At 48.3% G+C, this 19,486-nt stretch overlaps 1 protein-coding gene across 4 annotated transcripts in view; it reads left to right on the forward strand.

The window, feature by feature from the left end:
- LOC142490305 (matrix metalloproteinase-18-like) overlaps positions 1-19,486 on the forward strand; it is a 118,695-nt gene that overhangs the window by 13,730 nt on the left and 85,479 nt on the right. For 3 of the 4 annotated variants that reach the window (XR_012800027.1, XM_075592415.1, XM_075592417.1), the window contains exon 3: positions 18,706-18,854. Coding sequence is in view for 3 of the 4 variants with exons in the window: in XM_075592415.1 (XP_075448530.1) it covers positions 18,706-18,854 (149 nt within the window). In the remaining variant the exon portion in view is untranslated. Of the gene's footprint in view, positions 1-7,249; positions 7,470-18,705; positions 18,855-19,486 lie in introns of those variants that run through there. The other variant, XM_075592418.1, reaches the window with a different exon arrangement.

Genomic DNA, 19,486 nt, shown 5'->3' on the forward strand with positions numbered 1-19,486 from the left:
TAAGCGGAGCTAGGGACTTGCCATAGTGAGGTTTCGGTTCCCTTTATTGCCGCACTACCATCACCAGGACAGTTCTAAGTGGCGGGAGGTCTGAGCTCAGACCCCGCTAGCAAGCCGCAGCGTGTCCGGGTGGGATCGCCCTGGACATCCACGGTTGATGACATCTGCACCTTGCTGACCCTTTGCGAAGATTTGTAGCAGCACCGGGTACTGGAGTACCCGGCAGGTAATTCTCCAAGTGCACCAACGGTACCATCGTTCATTCGGGACACAGTGGCTGCGCAGTCACACTCATGTATATATATATCTGACTCACTTGAGGGTGGGAGGACTATTCCCAAGGGAACTGGACACGGGGTGGAATCACCCAGTGGAGGGAGACGGGAGGGTCAGCGTTCGCCGGGACGCTGATTAGAGTGTCTCCTCTAGGGAGGGACACCTGTGGATATATGTGTGAGAATATTGCAATTAAAGTTGATTGGTTACGGTACACTGCTGTGTGTGTATTTAAGGTATATAAGTCCTGCGAAGACCCACTTCCCCTCTGGCGGAAGCTGTCGCAGGTGGAGGCACTGCACCAAGTTATAAGTATTGTGTTTACCCCAGGCTTTCCGTGGCAGAGGCTCAGACCCTGTGAGCCTATAGGTAATACAGCATATGATAGTGGCCTGCGTTCATTAGGAAGCAGGGCTACATTTGGAAGCGCTGCTGAGAGCTTAGACCTGGGGTGCCCCCCCTCGAGACTAAATTACCGCCCCTGTGGCCCTTTCGTCCCAGCAGGAAATACGCGACTGGGCGCACCAAATGCGCACGCCTGCCCGTCGTGCCGTAGCTGTGACCCGAGTACCCATGGCCTTACCCTTAGAGACTTTGCAAACGGTCTTGTGACAGCTCCCGGGTTTTGCCAAAGCCCGCCTGGTAGATGTACTCATAGACCAAGATGCTAAATGGAACACCTTGCTAGTGGACTGCTGGCGAGACCTAGTAGTACTGGAACACGCCGTTCCCCAATATCTGCCGCTGCCCAATGCCTCACCTGGCGGTAGCCCTTTTGTCTACCCTCTTCGGGACCCTCCTGTGGCTGAACTAGATCATGACGACCGCACCCTCCACTTTGCTAACTATCCCGCGAGCGAAGCGGCTAGTTGTCGGACAGAATCCAGCTATCCCAGGTCGAGCGCATCCGCGGAAGCAAGGGTGCGTAGTGATATGCTACAGAAACTCAATGACAAGATAGACCAGTTTACCACCCCCACCAGCTTACCGCCGCTAGTAGAAGCACTTACCTTAGCCACCCATGCCCAAAGCTACCGGAAGTTAAAGGCCTTCTCGGGGACGCTACCTGTGCCCTCGGGAGAGGATGAGATAGATCCATGGAAGGAACACACCAGGTGAGTAATGGAAAAATGGTCTTGCACCGACGTGGTGAAACGGCAACGACTCATGGAGTGCTTGCGACCCCCGGCATCCACCTTGATCAGCATTCATCGAGAATAATACCCCAACCTAACCTCTCGCATGATGATCGAGTTCCTAGTGGAAGCCTAAAGCGCGAAAGAGGATGATGGCGCCTTGTGGGCCAAATACTATGCCATAAATCAATGGGACCGGTAGCATTGATCCGGGTGTTAGTGGACGGTATCTACTCCTCCACCCTACTAGACACGGGGTCCCAAGTCACCATCATATATTGGGGATTCTATGATCGCTATCTCCAGATGTGGCCTCTGAGACCCGCCGAACATATCAAAGTACGAGGCCTAAGTAATGACGACTACCCCATCGACGGCCTGGTGACCGTGGACCTGGAGATACAACAGCTCAACACGGGGAAATCTCACCCCATGAATGTCGACGCCTTGGTGTGCCCCGAACCCAAAGATACACCTAAGTACCCAATCATCCTCGGTACGAATGCTGACATTGTGCAAGCCGTCATCCGGGCCTACTTACACGAAGCTAACGAACTACCCATGTCCAGCCTACAGATGCAGCTGGTTCGGGCAGACCCAGCTCGTCCCCAATCCCCCTTGGAGGACTAAGGACTGCTGTTCTGTGGGCGGGGAGCATTGACCAAACTCTTGCCAGGAGAGACGCAGAGGATCCCTGCCTGGTGTGCCTACGCTGAACGATTAGACGAGGAGCAGCAGATTTCTTTAGAAAGCACCCCAGAAGAAGATGTCACCGAGGATATCGCCTAGTACCGGAATTCCGGAGTTGGCCCGCCGCCATTCCCCGTCGAATTTTTGTAATGGTACAGAATCTGTCGCCCTTCCCAACGGCCATCGATTTGGGCCAACGGATAGGGAGAATTTATCCCGTCAGCTCGGTGGACGAAGCCGTGCAGTTACAGACGACCAGAGTGGATGATCCCAGAACGCCATTAGACTCTAACTTTGGCTCATCCGAACTGTCGGAGGCCTGGAAAGAACGATTACAAGTACAGCTAGAAAAAAGACGATCAGTGTTCTCTACCAGCGAGATGGATGTGGGGTGTAGTCGCAATGCCCAACACACCATTCAGATGACTGATGCAAAACCCTTTCGAGAGCGTTCCCGTCGGCTCGCCCGTAGGGACGTAGAGGATGTCCGGGCTGCTATCAATGAAATGGAAGAACCTGGGATTGTCACGGAGTCACGAAGCCTTTACGCCTACCCTACAGTAGTCGTGCGAAAGAAGAATGGGACAGTGAGATTATGTGTCGATTACCGGACGCTGAACAATCGAATGGTACCGGACCAGTATAATCTTCCCCGCATAGAAGAAATCCTGGATACCCTACACGGGAGTAAATGGTTCAGTGTACTGGACCTTCGGTCGGGTTATTACCAAGTCCCCATGAGCCCAGAGGATCAAGAGTAGACGGTGTTCGTCTGCCCACTAGGGTTCTATCAATGCACCCATATGCCCCAAGGCATATGTGGGGCGCCTGCCACCTTCCAGCGGCTAATGGAAAAGACTTTAGGGGACTTGAACCCCTGGGAATGCCTCGTGTATTTAGATGACATCATAGTTTTCGGGAAAACCCTGGAAGATCATGAGGCTCGACTCCTGATGGTACTTGATAGATTAGCACAGGAAGGGCTCAAACTCTCCTTGGATAAATGCCGGTACTGCCGGACATCAGTGACTTACGTAGGACACATCGTGTCCGGGAGGGAATTGCCACGGACCCCGCCAAAATAGAAGATGTTGTCAACTGGCCCCGGCCTTACAATGGGAGAGTTGCGGTCGTTCCTGGGGTTCTGCGGCTACTATCGCAGATTTGTGGAGGGGTACTCCCGCCGGGACAAAGCCCTCAACGGCCTACTCAAAATATATCCGGCGGACACGGGCCGGAAGGCCACCCCTGCCCGACAGCCCTTCGGGGACAAATGGATACCCGAGTGTGAACAAGCTTTTAGAGACCTGAAACAGAGTCTGACTGTGGCTCCCGTGCTGGCCTACACCAACCCCGAACAACCATATATACTACATGTGGATGCTAGCCTGAGCGGCCTAGGAGCAGTGTTGCATCAAAAATATCCCGAGAGATTGCGATCCGTCACGTATTTCAGCCGCAGTCTTACTGCCAGCAAGCAGAATTACCCAGTGCACAAACTCGAGTTCTTGGCCCTTAAGTGGGCCATTGTGGACAAACTTCGGGACTACCTGTACGGTGTGTCGTTCGAGGTGCGGACCAACAATAATCCACTCACCTACATTATGACCTCCGCCAAACTCGATGCGGCCGGCCATCGCTGGCTGGCTGCTCTATTCAATTACAATTTCACATTGAAATACAAGCCTGGCCCCTTGAACATTGGAGCGGATGCCCTGTCTAGGCGACCAGGGTTGGCCACTACCCCCGATGAAGATCAATGGGAAGAAATCCCGGGACCCGGAGTAAGGGCCCTATGTAGCACCGCTGCCATAGTTAATGACCATGTGGCGTTCTCTGAATTACAAGTGGCTGACTCCCTGGGGTGTACTTCAAACGCTATACCCAAAGCCTATCGCGACCCCAGTGGCATGCATGTTACACCAGACAAGATCATAGCCTGGAAAGATATGGTACGATATCAAGAACAAGACCTGGTCGCCGGGGCCATTCGTTATTCTATCAGACACAATCGCCCGGCCCTCCTTCGACAGGCTCCGGGGGATGTAGGAGGTATACTGATGTGGGAAGCGGACAAATTTGAAATGCAAGACAATTTGCTATACCAAGTTGTAGAATATCATACCCACCCGAATAGATGATAATTAGTGCTACCAAAACGACTGCAGTACTTAATGCTGAAAGCTCTACACGACGAACATGGTCATTTGGGTGTAGACAAGACTTTTGGACTAGTGAGAGATAGGTTCTTCTGGCCAAAAATGAGAGAAGCAGTAGAGCATCACTGTCGACGGTGTGTGGTGAATTCAGCGCAAGATCTTGCCCACTAGGGCTGCCCCAATGGGCCACCTGAAGAGTACGGGGCCTATGGACTTAGTCTGTCTGGACTTTCTATGCATCGAACCTGATAGCCATGGCATAGGAAATGTGCTGGTCATTACGGATCATTACACCCGTTACGCCCAGACCTTCCCGACCAAAGATCAAAAAGCCATTACGGTGGCCAAGGTGCTCTGGGAGAAGTATTTTATGCATTTTGGGCTTCCTCAACGCCTCCACTCCGATCAAGGATGAGACTTCGAAAGCAAATTAATAAAAGAACTGCTGAACCTCTTACATATCAAAATGTCCCGTACTACGCCCTAAGACCCCGAAGGGGATGCACTTCCGGAACGGTTCAACCGTACCCTACTAGACATGTTAGGCACGCTAACAGGAGAAAAAAAGACTGAATGGAAACCCTAGTCCACGCTTACAATTGTACACGACACGATTCTACTGGGTTCTCGCCGTACTTTCTCATGTTTTGCCGGGAAGCTAGACTGCCTGTGGACATACAGTTGAGAGTCTCCGCTGATGGAGTACATAATAGTACCAATTTCCGCTATGTGCAGAGATTACAAGAGAACCTGCAACGGGCCTACGTACAAGCCAAAAGATCCACTGAAAAACTGAATGCCGGAAATAAAAGGCGGTATGATCATAAGGTGAAACATAGAGACATTAAACCTGGCGATGCAATACTTCTCCGTAACCTGGGGGTACCAGGGAAACATAAATTGGCCGACAGATGGCGGGAGGGAGTGTACGAAGTAGCCTCTCAAATGCCCGGTCTTCTGGTCTACTGCATCAAAGACTCGGAGGGCCGGGTGAAAACCTGGCATCGTAATCATTTGCTCCCTATTCCCCGAGTAGAGGAGGGGGATTTGGAGTGGCCGGCATCCCCCTTGGATGGGGAAATGTCATCAGAAGAAGAGTCAGGGAACTCCGATGTTCCGGAAGATCCACAAGAGGGAACCTCTCAAAGGGGCCCTCAACAGAGAGCACCTCCCGGCGGAGCTTCGGGTAAAGGGCTCAGGGAGCGCTCGCCTCAGGAGGTGGCTGTGACAATGGGGAGATTTGGCCCGGGATTAAAGGTGTTACACCCATATTGGCCACCCCCTGACCTCACCAGGGAGACAAGGGGTTAACTGGGCTGAGGTCCAGAAATGTGATTTAACCCTTGTTATAACATGAAAATGTGTATTCCCTGTTCCCAGGTTTTATTGTTATATCAGTGTCTGCATCACACACACTAGGATCAATCCGGGAGTACAAGGGTTAATAGTTCTTTAAAGATTATAGCCCTTTGTGTAATTTTCCCGCCTTTTCAGGCACCATTTTGCAGGGTCCCATAGGCTGCCATTAGGGCTCAATGCATTCTAATGCCGAATCTTGCTGTTTCAGTCCTGTTTCCTGTGAAGACCAGCAGGTGGCGTCCGAGAGGAGGAGCGGCGGTTTCCCATTGTAAGTCAATGGGCCCATTGACTTCAATGGATATTCCTCAAAGGAGCTTTCCAGTAACGAGTTGGCTGCCGTCCAAACCGCAAAACCGCAAAGTGGACTAGAGAACTTTGATCACTTAGCAGTCAAGTTCAACGAAAAGTGGCGTGGGAATAAACAGTTCTAGAGCACCTAGAAATAAAATTCTTTTTGCCCCTAGTTCCTAGGCCTCCCCCCACTCGACCACAACTGGGTCCCCGAATCCTGGACCCCCGATAAGGGTCGAACCAAGATGAGCGGGTCGTGCCATAGGTTCCAATGGCGGCGGCAGAAACAGCTCAAGAAAACGGCTAAGTGTGAAAAGTTAAATTTAGGAATCCATAGCTCCGGTTCCGGAGGGTGCAGAGGATCAGGGTTTGGGGTACCTGTAGTCACTGCTCCGGCATCGCTGCAGAACCATCCTTGACCCTCTTGGACCAATCCGACGGAGTATGGACCCCCTTGAAAGTTCAGGACTTTTCCCATAGACGCCAATGGCGGCCAATATCCATTGACCGGCTATAGCGGAAAACCCCCATTGACTTCAACGGTGGCGTAGCCCCGTTGAAAGTCTATGGCGGCGGATTCCCATAGCCGCCAGCGGCGGCGGTTTGCCATTGAAAGTCTGTTTGTAAGACTCCTTGGTGAAGCCAGTTTCCTGAAGTTTGTGGTTCAATACTATATCAACACCGCTGATCGATGAGGAGTCTGTTCCTTCATCCGGGCATTCAGCAGATGCATTTCCAATGGGGATTTAGTGAAAAACCGTGATTTAATGTACAGCGGAGTTTATTGTATTAAAATAAGAAACGGTTTAAGGTGTATTTGTATAACTCCAGTTCCGAAGGTCGTAGCAAGTCGCAAATTGGACCATAGGGTGTCCCAAATCCGGCATTGAGAACTGGAAAGTTTGGACCCGCTGGACCCAACAGAACCGGATATTTTAAGATGTTTGTGTTTTATCTTTAATACTGTGTCCCCGAGCAGGGATAAAACCCAGAGGAAATTCCTTTGCATACCAGGGTAGCATATGGCCAGAGAGGCGACCCAATGTCTAGGACTTAAGTATTGTTCAAAGGATTTTGCCACCCTCACTGTTTACCTGAGGGTGGAGACGGCTCAAACCAGAGCAGGCTGTAAGTGTCCCATTTCACACCTTACCACAAAGGGTATCCTGCCAGGAATTCCGTTTAGTAGACTGACTGGCATTCCTGATGCAAATGTGGGGCTACAGAAATGAGACCCCCAGAGCCTAACTGAGCATGTGCCAACTAGCTGGGGCGTGTATCCAAAGGTGTTCCCATGTTAGTGAGTGGCTACAGGTAATTGAAAACCAATCACCTATACTTAATGTTAAGGATAGGGTTACAAAAGGTTTATAAACTGTTGTCAATCCTTTATCCTGGGTCTTCTGATATCATCTGAATTGTTACCTGATTGCTGAGAGAAATGCTATGCAATGTCTGCATGCAAGGCCTTTTCATGGCTTTTCGTGTCTTGGGATGATGAAGAGTGCTGTATGAACTGCCAGTCCAGATGTGACTGTTTCATCATTTCCATCTTTAAGTAAGTGTCCATATTTTGCCTGTTATTTGTATATATTGTGTGTTCACCTTTATCAAGGAATAAATGATTTATCATATCTAAGTCTCTTCCCAGTTCAACCCAGTTATATATATATATTATATTATATATATTTGGTGTAAATTGCAGCCTGTCATAAGTCACCGTGACAGTGGCCCCGGCAGATTCAGTATTAGATCCGCTGAGCCCATGCTTCCTACCAATTTATGACCAAGTAGAGAGCTCAATCCCCTCAAGGGAAGAACTCCAAGTACCAGACGCAGACAGTCACTCTCCCACGGGAGTGACCGAACAACTATTAAGGCGGAGTCAGAGAAATGGGCAACCTCCAAATGGATGGCTTACAATCAGGTTGGGGCACCCCACTATGAGGCTCAGCAGTGGGCTCGCAATCGAGTGCAATCAGTGATTGTGATGTTTAGCGAGATGTACAAGCTGATTTAGGGAGGAATGTATATTAGGCATTTTTCCATTATATAACGTTGTGTCAGTTAAAGTGTTGTCCAAGCGGGGTCGTTGGAATCCACAGGGGGGAGGATATTGCCGGGACCCCCCTTCTCGCCCTTGTGTTGTTGGTGGCGGGTACGCTGCGGTAGGGAGCGCTCCGATACGGAGGCTCCGAGTCGTGCAAGACGCCATGTTATGGTTGGCACCAGTGCAGAATTAACCTAGCCAGAGGTTGCGCATGCGCAGGCAAGAGTAAGAAAAGCCCGCGAAGGAGGAGAGTTCCGATTGGAGGGAGGTAGCGAGACACAGGTCCCATCAACCCCTGCAGGTCCCCGTGATAGGGCTGAGCCAATGGGCTGCGAAGTTAAGGAGGAAAAGGAGGTGGTTGCGCGCACGTTGTTCAGAGCTGGCTATAGAGGAGACGGAGCTTCGGTGTGGGGAGGCCAACCGCCCCCTACGTAGGCCATATGCCCCAGGCCAGGTTAGGCCCTGAGTCCCAGTAGAGACAAGCGGAGCTAGGGACTTGCCATAGTGAGGTTCCGGTTCCCTTTATTGCCGCACTACCATCACCAGGACAGTTCTAAGTGGCGGGAGGTCTGGGCTCAGACCCCTCTAGCAAGCCGCAGTGTGTCCGGGTGGGATCGCCCTGGACATCCACGGCTTACGACATCTTCAACTCGCTGACCCTTTGCTAAGATTTGTAGGAGCACCGGGTACTGGAGTACCCGGCAGGTAATTCTCCAAAGTGCACCAACGGTACCATCGTTCATTCGGGACACAGTGGCTGTGCAGTCACACTCATGTATATATATATCTGACTCACTTGAGGGTGGGAGGACTATTCCCAAAGGAACTGGACACGGGGTGGGATCACCTGGTGGAGGGAGACGGGAGGGTCGGCGTTCGCCGGGACACTGATTAGAGTGTCTCCTCTAGGGAGGGACACCTGTGGATATATGTGTGAGAATATTGCAAGTAAAGTTGATTAGTTACGGTACACTGCTGTGTGTGTGTTTAAGGTATATAAGTCCTGCGAAGACCAACTTCCCCTCTGGTGGAAGCTGCCGCAGGTGGAGGCACTGCACCAAGTTATAATTATTGTGTGTACACCAGGCTCTCCGTGGCAGAGGCTCAGACCCTGTGAGCCTATAGGTAATACAGCATATGATAGTGGCCTGCGTTCATTAGGAAGCAGGGCTACAGAGGAATAGACCGGACGCTCGACGACGCTGCTTCTCTGAGAGCGATAGTTTGTTGCCGCCTAATTGCATGGGTTCTGGAACATCCGCAGCAGGGTTTTCTGGAAAAGAGGAATGAACAAACGATAACCTGACGATGACGTGAACGCTCTGATTTCCTTCCCTGCAGACGCTGGCCCACCCGAATGCAGACTGCAATAAGCTCCTCCAGGTCAGCTGGGCGCTCCTGCAGGGTGAGTTCATCCTTCAAAGGTTGTGAGAGTCCCTGCCAAAAAGATGAAGAGAGAGCCTCACTGTTCCATCCTGTCTCAGAAGCGATTGTCCGTAACTCCAGGGCATACCCTGAATTATGTGAAAAAGGGATGAAGCAGCAGTAATTTTATGACCTGAGGTATCAAAAACACATCTGAACTCCTTGGTGAATTGCCCAATATCCTGGGTCGGTATACAAGGGGTTAATCTAGGAAGCAAGGCAACAGGACAGGGACATGGCAGGATCAGCAGAGGCAAACACAGAGTAACGCAAGCTATGTTCAGCCAATGTGTCTATTGCACAGCTGAGCAAAACATCTCAAGTACTGCTCCAGATTCTGGTTCATCCTCTCGGTCTGCCAATGGGCAGAGGGTGTGAGGGTGTGAGCCGGAGGAGAATGAGAGCGAGATACCGAGTGACTTGGAGAAGGCCCACCAGAATTTGGAGATGAATTGTGAACCCCTGTCGGACACTATGGACGTGGGAATGCCGTGAAGTCTGAAGACCTCCCTGGAGAAACCCGAAGGCTTTTGTCAGGCAGTCTACTCTTTGGGCGCATACTGAGCAGGCACTGGTGAATTCCTGAACCTCTTTCCCCATCTTGGGCCACCAGAAGGTTCTTCCGATGAGATCCAGGGTTTTCTTAAAGCCAGGATGCACAGCAGTTCTGGAGGAATGGCCCAACTCCAGGATTTTCCGCCAGAATTATGGTGATGCGTACAGAGTACCCCCCGGAACCTCTAGACCTCTGGGAATGTGGGATTGAGCTTTGATGATTTTGTCCAGGACATCAAATGAGGTTGCCGAAATGATAAATTTGGACGGTAGGATGGTTTCAGGGATCTCTTCCGACCTCTCTTCTGGGGAGAATTGCAGAGACAGGGCATCGGCTTTAACATTCTTGGTACCAGGTATATAAGATAAGACGTAATTGAACCTCGAGAAAAATAGTTTTCACCGAGCCTGTCGGAACCCTAACCGCTGTGCTCCTTCGATGTATAAAAGATTTTTATGGTCCGTGAGGATGGGAATAGGTTCCCCGGTACCCTCTAGAAGATGTCGCCATTCTAGAAGGGCCATCTTGATGGCCAAAAGCTCCCTTTTACCGACATCATAATTTTTCTCGCCGGAGAACATTTCTTTGAGAAAAATCTACACGGATGTAGTTTGTCTTGAGGACCCATTCTTTGGGAAAGCACTGCACAGCTCCTGAGTCTGAGGTGTTCACCTCAAGTGTGAAAGGGAGGGAGGTATCCGGATGTCGAAGGAAAGGTGCTGAAACGAAGATACTTTTAAAAGTTTTGAAAGCAGCTGAGGCTTCAGAAGACCAAAGGGAAGGGTCGGCTCCTTTCTTGGTGAGATCCGTAATGGGGGCCACTTTGGTGGAAAAATTACGAATACATTTTCTGTAGTCATTGGAAAATCCGAGAAGGTGTTGAATGAATATTAGCGTCTTGGGCTGGGGCCATTCCAGTATGGCCTTCAGTTTTTCGGGATCCATACTGAACCCCTTGTCAGAGATAATATAGCCTAAGAAGGCTGTGGACCTCTGATGGAAGAGACACTTCTCTAATTTGGCGTAGAGGTGATTGAGACGAAGACGGGCGAGAATGAGCCTGGTGTGTAATACGTGCTCTTGGAGGGTCTTGGAAAAGATAAGAATGTCATCCAAGTAGATGATTACGAAGACGTTTAATACGTCCCGGAAGACCTCGTTTATAAAGTCCTGAAAAACGGCTGGGGCGTTGCAAAGGTCAAAGGGCATTACCAGGTACTCGTAGTGGCCACTACGGGTGTTGAAGGCGGTCTTCCACTCGTCCCCCTCTCGAATGCAGATGAGGTTTTAAGCCCCCTTGATATCGAGCTTAGAAAAAATGGTGGCCCCTTGTAGTCTGTCAAATAACTCGAAGATGAGTGGAAGAGGGTTGCGATTCTAAACCGTTATGCAGTTGAGGCCTCTGTAATCGATACAAGGTCTGAGCGTCTGTCCTTCTTTTTCACGAAGAAGAACCCTGCGCCGGCTGAGGAGGTGGAGTGCTGTATAAATCCTTTCTGGAGATTTTCCCGAATGTACTCCGCCATGGCTGTGGTCTCTGGTACAGACAGTGGATATGATTTGGATTTGGGAAGGATCGTACCTGGAACCAGATCGATGGGGCAGTTGTATGGGCGATGCGGAGGTAAAAGGTCGGAGTGAGTCTTACTGAAGACGTCCAGAATGTCCGCGTATGCCTCCGGAAGGGAGGAGGGAAGAGTGGGAGGTATTTCCAACCCGGCAAGGAGCGCAGTAGGACTGAGATGTCCCGATGAGGTCTGCAACTGAATGGGTAACTGATCCGTCCAATCGATGCGCGGATTGTGTCTCTGTAAGCAGGGAAGACCGAGAATAACTTGGACTGTGGGGGAGTGGAATACATCGAACGAGAGGAGCTTGCAATGACCACCCTCGTGGACAAGGTGAGCAGAGGGTTATTTAACGAGATAAAGGCCGGTTGCAGAGGGCGTCCGTAAATGGCCTCTAGGCCTATGGGAGACATCTTCTCGATCATCGGAATGTTGTTCTGGATGGCAAGATTCTGGTCTAGGAAATTTCTTCCCGATCCAGAATCGAGGAAGGCGGAGGTGGTTACGTGGAAATTCCGACCCTCGTGGAGAATCGTAACATAATCCTCTTGGGAAATTCTTCCTTAGAGAAGGAGTGAGAGGAGATAGTACCCAGGGAGAGCCCCACATTACTCACTTGGAGTGCTCGTTTCTCGGCCTCAGGGGACAACCGCGTACCAGATGTTCCGAGGATCCGCAGTAAAAGCAAAGGCCCTCGTTCCTTCGGCGAGATCTCTCTGCACCCCGAAGTTGTTGGCTGCAATCTGCATCGGTTCAGAAGTATCTGGGGGTGGTAAGATAGCCAGGGGTTTCCTGAAAGGCATAGAAGGGACCGGGAAGGATACAGGCACGACAAACCTGGGACGCTGGCGTTCGTGACATCTCTCTTGCAAGCGCTGGTCGACCCATATACACTGGGAAATCAGGTCCTCCAAAGGTTTCAGATCGAGGTTGAGTCGCGAGTTCATCCTTCACTGACTCAGACAGCACCTGCCAGAATACAGCTACTAGGTCTTCTTCGTTCCACTGAATCTCCGCCGCGATGGTCCGGAATTCTGGCGTATTTCGCTACGGACCTATGCACTTTCATAAGGTACATCAAAGAAGAGACTGCCGTATCCGTGCGGGACGGAGTGTCGAACACCTGTTGAAATTCCCTTTTGAAGCAGGGGTAGTCCCTGGTTAGCTCCGGCCGTACGTCCCAGATGGGAGAGGCCCAGGCCAAGGCGCTTCCTGTCAGGAGAAAGAAAATATAGCCCACTTGGACCGGTCAGAGGTGAAGTGGCTAGGGGCCAGCTCAAATTGAATTTCACATTGGGTCAGGAAACCTCGACAGGCGTGTGGATCTCCGGAATATGGTTTAGGTGCAGGAATCTTAGGAACGAAGGCAGTAGCCCCATCACGGATGGGCGGAGAAAGGCGCGGGGTGCGTGGTACTCTGGGGGGATTTTCCTGGAGGGTTAGGTTAGAAAGTTGTTGCGTGAGGGTGGCTACTTGTTTTCCGAGAGTCTGGCAGTGTTGTGCCAGGGCCGTTAGTATTTGGTTCATGTCGAGGGGGGGTCTGCATTGGTTGGGCTCTGCATAATGTCACACTGTGCTGCCCGCAGACCAGAGTAACCCCCAGTACTGACGTGGAGAGTGAGTAACCACGCACCCGCAGTAGTGAGAGCGTGCCCAGAGTGTGGATCTGGTAGTGTGGCCAAGACCATTGGAACAAGGAGCTAGTCGTAGTACTTTCCAGATCCGGGCATAGAGAAGGTACCGTAGTGAAGTCCGAACCCAAGGGTCGAGGGAAGTAGAGGTCCGAGTCGTAGGAGTCCGTTAACCGAGTTCGAGGGGTCCGGGTGGTAAGTGAGGTCAAGTGGAAGCCGGGGTCAATGAGCCAGAGAGGGTAGGAAGACAAGCCGGTTCGGTAACAAGATCTGTAACGTAAGAGGGAGCTGGGCTCAGTATCCAACAGCACAATGCAAACAAACTATGCAGAGCGAGGTTAAACAGGAATCACAGGAGTAATAAAGCGAGGGAGACCAATCAGAGGAGGGGGCAGAGCAGAGGTGAGCCAAGGAGCCTCTTGTGATAGGGCAGGGGTAATAACCTGTCTTGCTGCAGCTTGGGCAGTGGGAAATATGCGCCTGGGTCTTGGATCCTGGTGGGCAGAGCCTATCGCAGAGTGGGGTGAATAAATTATCTTGTGAGGCACGCACTCTGTAAGTTGATCAAGGGCGCGCTCAGTGAGCGTGAAAGCGGCGTGAGAGATAGCTGCGGGGGAGCGAGGGGCGGTGCGTAGAAGCGCTGCAGCCGACGCCGTGGAGCACTGAGAGAGGGAGCAGCAGTAGACTGGAGAGGTAAGGAGAGGGCGCGCCGAGGGCGGCGAGTCCCCTGCCTCCTTACATATACGATATATTGTTCCTGCCTGCAACCCGAAAAACAGCACTGTTTCAAAAGGATTCAGCACCCTTAATATATTTTTTTTGTTCATATAATGTAAAATTTGCATATATTGCCATATCTCCCCTTCTTTAAATTCTAACTGGTCCTGAAAGTGTTTAAAACATCTGGTCTTACCCATATCCATCAGGTCTCCAAGCCTAATTACACCCGCTTGACTCCTCTTTTTAAATATTCCAGAGTTGAGCCCTGTGGGGAAATCAGGCTTCCCTCATATTGGAATTAGAGGGGATGGGAACGTGGAGATTCTCTCATCTTTAGAAATTTCGTCCCAAGCACTTAGTGCTGTGCCAAAAGAGGGGTACTTGTACAGACCTCTAGTGCGGCCTGTCTTCCTAAACCATGGAGCCTTGTTTGTATCTATTTCTTCAAATAATTATTTTCCATTTCCACCCAGAGTTTATTTCTAGTACAGTGAAACCATTAAAAAAAGGGCATTCACTTGTGTAGCAAGATAATATTTGTTGATGTTTGGTTGCCCAAGTCCACATTGTGATTTATGTCTTTGCAACGTTTTAGTATTGGTCCTTGGCTTTTTAAATTCCCAAATACATTTTGTAATTTTACTTTGAAGCGAAGTAATATATTGTTTGAAAACTTTCACAGGGATAGTCTGGAATAAATACATAAGCCTCGGCAATATATTAATTTTAATACAATTAATTCTACCTATCCACAAGATAATATTCTTATTCTACCTTTGTTTTCTATTTTTTTGCTAATGGAGTCTAATTGGCCATGAACAGATCTACTTTTGGTGTTATATTTGTACCTAGATATTTTATACACTAATTCTTCCACTCGAAAGGGAAGTTTTCTTTAACTTGGGCCGCCAACTCTGCTGGAAGACTTATGTTTAGAGCCTCTGTTTTTGTTAAGTTGATTTAAAAATTAGATGCTAAACTATATTTTCCTAGAACATTCATTATACTTGGCAACGAAACCAGAGGGTTTGTTATTATCAGAAGAACATCCACATATAATGCGATCTTATGTTCTTTCTCACCTATTTTAACTCCTGCAATATCTGGATGATTCCTTATTGATTCTGCTAATGGCTCCATTATTAGTGCAAACATCAACGGGAAAAGGGCATTCCTGTCTCATACCATTAAATATTTTAAATAAGTTTGAGACTTGCCCATTTACCTTGACCTTTGCTGACGGATTACTATATAATCCCTTTATATACTGACTAAACATGTCTCCCGTTCCTATATGTTCCAGCATTTTAACCATAAAATTCCATTGCACTCTATCGAATGCTTTTTCTGTATCTATAGATAATATCATAGCTGGAGTCTGTGTTTTATTAATCTGGGTCAGTATATTTATAATTCCTCTAGTGTTATCCTTGGCTTCCCTTTTTGGTATAAATCCGGTTTGATCACCCTTCACCAAATCCGGCAAATATTCATTGTCTGTTCGCTAAAATTTTGGCAATAAATCTACATTTATAAGTGATATTGGGCGATAAGTTGCACAAATTAATTTATCCTTATCTGGCTTAGGGATAACCGTTATATTGACTTCTGACATACTGTATATTGGGATAGGTTTCCTGAGACTCTTAAAGTGTTAAACATGCCCTAAATATTTACTATATGAGAGTTAGCAAAGGTTTTATAGTATGTATGTGGTAGTCCGTCAGGACCGGAACTTTTCCCATTAGGTAGATCTTTCACCACTTTTTCTATCTCTTCCCACGTTATAACCGCATCAAGTTAATCTCTTGCCTCAGGTGAAATTTTCCTGGTTTGAATATGCTTCATAAATAATTCTATATCTTCCTCTATATGTTCCTGGTTCCTATTTTGCATGGCTTCTATATTGTATAATTTCTCATAGAATAGTCTAAACTCTTCTTTAATAACTTTTGCATCCTGTGACACTACCCCATCCTACACTGGCGACACACTTTATTCGAGCTTGGCTAGTCCCACGAATTCGGGTATACCCGGGTGTATTGAGGTTTGTGACTGTTTTCTGCCCGAGTACATTGAGTTATTTTCCAAGCAGGGATTGAAGCATTTTATTCCCGCTGGCTGCAATACTGCACAGTATATATATATAAACTGCATTACAATTCATGAATTTATGCCATCTGGTAGACACGCGAAGCATTGCAGCCTATTAAATCCTAATCATTATCATTTAACAGATCAGCCGCCCATCAGCCAGGCATGAACCCAGGCTGGGAAGGCAAATGCAACGGGGCTTGTCAGAGGTTGGGAGTGGCGCATTCCAGGTATCTGCCAGGTACATACCGGGTATTTGCTCGAATAAAGTGTGTCGGTGCAGTACTTCCGAATTTTGCTCTGCATCTGCTTTAACTGATTGTCTAACAGTCTATCCATCTTATTACCTTTCTCATAATATTTATGTTTGAGCCAAGTAAATTACTTTTCTATTTTTTGAGTTGCTAACAAATTGAATTTTCCTCTATCTGTAATTAGTTCCAGCACTATCTCCTTATCTGCTGATTAACTTGCTTAATTTTATAATTTCTCTTTGTTTTTTCCTGGGGGAGGCTTGCTGAATGAACACTCCCCTTATGACACTTTTATGAGCTTCCCACAGTATTGCCGGCGATATATTCCCTACATTAGTTTCTGCTAAATAATTATTAAGAGCATCCTCAATCACTAATACTACATTACTGTTTTTTAGTAAAGACTCGTTCAATTTCCATGTCCACTTACCTTTCTGTATAGAATCCCCCCCCCCCACCCAAATCAATTTCTAGAGATACAGCTGAACCCCATTATAACGCAGTCCTTGGGGGTCCACCCGAACCGACCGCGTTATAACCCGGATCGCGATTTAAAAATAAAACAAAATGGCCGTTGCGGTCAGAAACTCCGCGTCCGCCGGAGGGGGAGAGCTGGGATAACTCTCCCAGCTCTCCCTGAGCCTGGCATCACAGCGACAGCCCCACAGCAGCACTTACCCATGCAGTGCAGGAGACTGTGTGCTGTGCAGGAGAGCTGGTAAATCAAGTGATAACGTGTTCAAACACGCATTATTCTGCAATAACGTCTGCTACTTCTGTATAATCCAGGTGTCCAAATGCTCCAGATTTGCCTGTGGCGGTAGGGGTAGCCAGTTCATAATAAAGGTGAAGCCCAACTGGTTACCCCTGAAAACTGTGGGTCCCCGGTTCCTTAGAAGCACCATACGCAGGGTACACTGTATGTATAATAAGCATAATGACTTTAAATAAACCTGGGATTTCAGGAGTGGGAGTTTAAAGGAGGATATTTGTGTGGAAATGTGTTCAAAACATGTGTACAAAGTTGGGGGGGGGTGGCAAAAATACTAGTTGTCCCCCACATTTTACCCGCAGACCGCATCTGGTCTGCAAGTAAGTGTATGCATACAGACAGTCCTGGTAATCTGAGGAGCAGCCAGGATGTCTGCATAGAGATATGAGATCAAAGATGAGAAGGGAAGTTGAAATCTGTCAGAACGTTTGGTGAGCGGGAAAGGGCGAAGGACTGGGTCTGGAGACAAAGGCTACCCGTGGGGGAGACTCTTTGTTCTCCTAGACTTGATGGAGCCTACCCAGCGGGAGGTATAGGGCTGGCAAGGGAAACCGTTGCTGGTAGGCATGGTTCCCATTGGCCAGTTCGAATTTCCCACTTGTCGGCATCCTGAGCTTACTCTACACACCCCCTCCTCTGATGCGTGCAGCTAGATGAGCCCCCAGCTCGGATTGGCTGTTGCAGTTACGATCCGTTCTCTGATTGTTCGCCAGCCCTTTCTCCATGTTGAACATAGGACACAGAGGTAAGGGGACTGGCAAATCAGAGAACCAGACTATCTTGAGACTTGGTCCAGTGAGGCGCTGGAGGGCTTTTAAAAAGTGCTTTGCTCTGAACAGCAAATGACTAGGCACGGAGTTGTCAGAGAAACAAAGCTTAGATGAGGGCAAGTTCTCAGATCAGGGCCAAGTTCTACATTCCATCTACAGTAAGTCGTGGTCAGTGGGGAAAGCCAGGTTTCTCTCCCCAAAAGAGTACCATGGTGTTTCTGGATGTGGAGTCGACAATGTAAGCTTTCTTAAGCAGGCACCCTGTACCTAGTGAGGCTAGAAACTTACCCCAGGCCCCCAGTTAAGTGTGTATTTACTGTATTTTGTGTTTCATTGTACAGGTATGTCTGCTGGTCTCACCAGAGTAAACCCATTTTATTCTACTATCTTGTCCAGCCTAATCAATTGATCCCGGAAGGTTAAAGGTGTTAAAAGTACTGGTCTCCCGTAACTTTTTACAAATATTTAGATGCTTAAGTCTTGGACATTGTGCAGATTACTAAACAGTGAAGCAAGCCACACATTTGTAGAACTTTACTGGAATTGTTATATTTTTAAAGGACATTTCATAGTTCCTGGTTTTATTTAGGGGGGGGGGGGCTGGTTTGCTGAGGAAATTAAATGTAGTTCCTATAACCACTTGTGTTACATATACTGTATGGCGGTTTTGTGTACTAGGTTTTTAAGTGTCATGAATATTTTAGGGGGGGGGAGTTATAAATGTCATTATGTCACAGATAAATATGTTTCTTTAATCCTCTTGCTGCAACTTGAACCTGCAACATACCACACAATACAGTTAAAAATCCATCACAGGTCCATCCTACACTGTACTGAACACCTCTGTATTACCAGAAGATTTTGTAATAAACTAGAAGAATATCAAAAATATTGTTGATGCTCACTGTTAATGCACCGCTCAAATAATATAACTATCACTTTGTTTCCTCTAAGAATTTTGAACTTCACACCTGACATGGCCCAGACTGATGTAGAAAGATCAATCAAGAGAGCTTTACAAGTTTGGAGTGATGTGACACCCCTGAAATTCACAAGATTCTATAATAAAATGTCTGATATTGAGATGTTTTTTGCAGCGAGAGGTAATAATTGTAACTATTTTTGAAAATATGTTCAATATACAGTACATGGTGGATCAATCAATGTTGAAGTGCTGCACAAAGTAGAGATATACTGTTCTATATGATGTGATGTGTAGAACACAAAACCCATATTGAATAATTAAATATGCAGTAAAACCACTGCCTCCTGTTGGGGAAAATGTTAGTCCCATTAATTTGAATGGGATGCATCTTGTGCTATCATTGTGAATGTGATTTAATGAGGATAGTGAAATCTTGGAAATGCATCCTCTCTGTACCTAGTTATTATAATTGGTACCGTTGACAGGGGCTGGGGGGGTGGCTGTGGTCCTGGAGGCTGTGGGGGCCTGGCCGCCCGGACAGCCAGTGCTGACAGTTGGACCTGACCTCTGGCCAGGCCCCAGCTGTCCCGGCACCGCTCTGTGTCTGGTTGCTGGGCACCAGGTTTCCTCCCCCACTGCAGCAGGCACCTCTCTTCGCTGTTGGTGGGTGATAAGCCTACCGGGTTGGTAACGGGGGATGGTGGGTTAATCTCGTAATTATTATAGCGGTTATTAACCGCTAAGGTGATTAAGGGGTTAGGGGCAATTAGATTGTATTTTTGTATGTATTCTTTCTGGCAACAAAGGACA

Source organism: Ascaphus truei, chromosome 3 (assembly GCF_040206685.1).
Source record: "Ascaphus truei isolate aAscTru1 chromosome 3, aAscTru1.hap1, whole genome shotgun sequence".
NCBI lineage: Eukaryota > Metazoa > Chordata > Amphibia > Anura > Ascaphidae > Ascaphus > Ascaphus truei.